Raw genomic sequence first — 1852 nt, 5'->3', positions numbered from 1 at the left:
AAGTCTGATCAGTTGAGCTGCTCCCAAGAAGCAGTAATTACATCTGCCCCGGGGCAGGGAGAGGGGCCAGGTGATTTCACAAGAAGACAGAAGGTCTGAGTGACAGCTCCAGCCTGGAGAGCAGGACAAGGCAGCCCTGGAGCAGCACAATCCACAGGCAGCCAGGAGCAAGCCAGAAGCTGGGCTGCCTCCTATGCACATATGCCAGTACTCCAACTTATCTCCAAAGGCCTTCCAAAATGGAAGAGACACTTTTATTTTAAGAGCATTCAAAAAAAAAAAAAAAAACAAAACCCCCCAATCTTTGGTGTCACATAAGGAAAGGGAGGGAAAGGAGAAAAAAGATCTCGTGTAAAACACGAAACACTGTCGAGGGAGTGCTATAGTACAAAGGCACAATCCAATATGAACATATAACCTATGTACAGCCGTGCCAGCAGCACGGGGAGCAGAGCTCAGTCCAGTCCAGTGCCCACCACCCTCACCAGGGTCTCCAGACCGAGTCAGCTGTGCTGGGCGGCGGGCCAGGTGGTGAGGCGGCAGTGGCAGCTGTGGGTGGGCCACCATACAGGGGCAGCACAGCACCACCGGGAGCAAAGGCAGTGCTGGGGATGAGGAAGGCAAATTGCCCATCGGAGGCTGGCAGCAGCTGGAAGCCACCATACACCTTGGCTGCATCGGCGCCCGGCTTGCAGGGTATACCTGGGAGAGGCCCCGCACCACTGCCCGATGGCACCAGGGGTGGCCCAAAGGCTGCAGCTGGTGGCAGTGGGGGTGGTGGGTGGGGCGCAGGGTAGTTCATGGCGTTGATCTGGGTCATGCAGCTGGCCAGGTGGCCCAGGAGCCGCGTGCGCACCTCAGTGTTGACACCCTCACAGGTGGAGAGGAACCGTGTCACCTCATTCATGCACTCGCTGAAGCCGGCGCGGTACTTGCCCAGCACTGTGGGGTCTGTGCTCAGCGCAGCTGCGGGGGAGAAAGGTGAACAGTGGTCAGCAGGCTCTGCAACGGATGGGGATGTGCAGCCCACCAGTACTGCATCCTGCAGCCACTCCGAGCCAGGAATCTAGGCATGGAGTGCAGCCCCTCTGGCAGCAATTCTTGTGCTCCCAGGTGCCGAGGATCCAGATAGAAAGCACAGATGCTCCATTGCTGAGTCCCCCAGCATTAGGGATCCGGGTGGGGAAGAGACAACACCCAAGAGTCCTCCTATATCCCTAATGACTGGAGATCCAGGTTGGGAGCTCAGTGCCTACGATGGCTCTTATGCCTCCTGCCCCCCAAAACAGATCCAGGTGGGAAACACAGTCCTGCTGGTAGAGGGGACCTAAGCCAGGACTGCAGCCCTCCCCAAGTGCCTTTCTGTACCAGGGATGCAGACAGACAGCATAGTACCCCCCACAGACACCCTGTACTGGACACACAGGTGCAGAGCACAGCACCCCTCACCAACCCCCAGTGCCAGGGGGAATGTTCCCAGGTGGGGAGCACGGTGCCCCCCATGCTCCCCCAGTACCCAGGGGGCAGGTGGAGAGCCCACTAGCCCCCTGTACCAGGGATACAGGTACAGAGCACAATACCCCCCATCACCTCCCAGTACCAGGGATGCAGGCATGCGGCCTGAGGGCAACTCCCTACCGAGGATGTGATGTCCCCAGCCCCCGAGATGCAGGCAGGGCAATCCCAGCCCCTCCTCCCCGGCTCTCCCCCGGGACTCACCGGTCATCTGGGCTCGCTGCAGGCTCCGCAGGTGCTTGACAGTCATCTCTAGGATGTCAGCCTTCTCCAGCTTGGAGTGCCGCGAGCTCTGCGGGCACAGGCGGGTCTCAGACCGGGCCGGCGGCAGGGCCGA

General features: G+C 59.8%; 1 protein-coding gene across 1 annotated transcript; it reads right to left on the bottom strand.

The window, feature by feature from the left end:
* Window positions 1-307: 307 nt before the first annotated feature.
* HES1 (hes family bHLH transcription factor 1) lies at window positions 308-1807 on the bottom strand (the record flags this gene model as incomplete). The annotated part of the gene is made up of 2 exons (XM_010143469.1): window positions 308-966; window positions 1720-1807. Coding segments are annotated over 2 exons (573 nt in total), but the record flags the coding sequence as incomplete, so codon positions are not given.
* Window positions 1808-1852: the final 45 nt, after the last annotated feature.

This window comes from Buceros rhinoceros, unplaced genomic scaffold (genome assembly GCF_000710305.1).
Source record: "Buceros rhinoceros silvestris isolate BGI_N320 unplaced genomic scaffold, ASM71030v1 scaffold38669, whole genome shotgun sequence".
Lineage (NCBI taxonomy): Eukaryota > Metazoa > Chordata > Aves > Bucerotiformes > Bucerotidae > Buceros > Buceros rhinoceros.
This window is presented reverse-complemented; position numbering and strand designations above follow the sequence as displayed.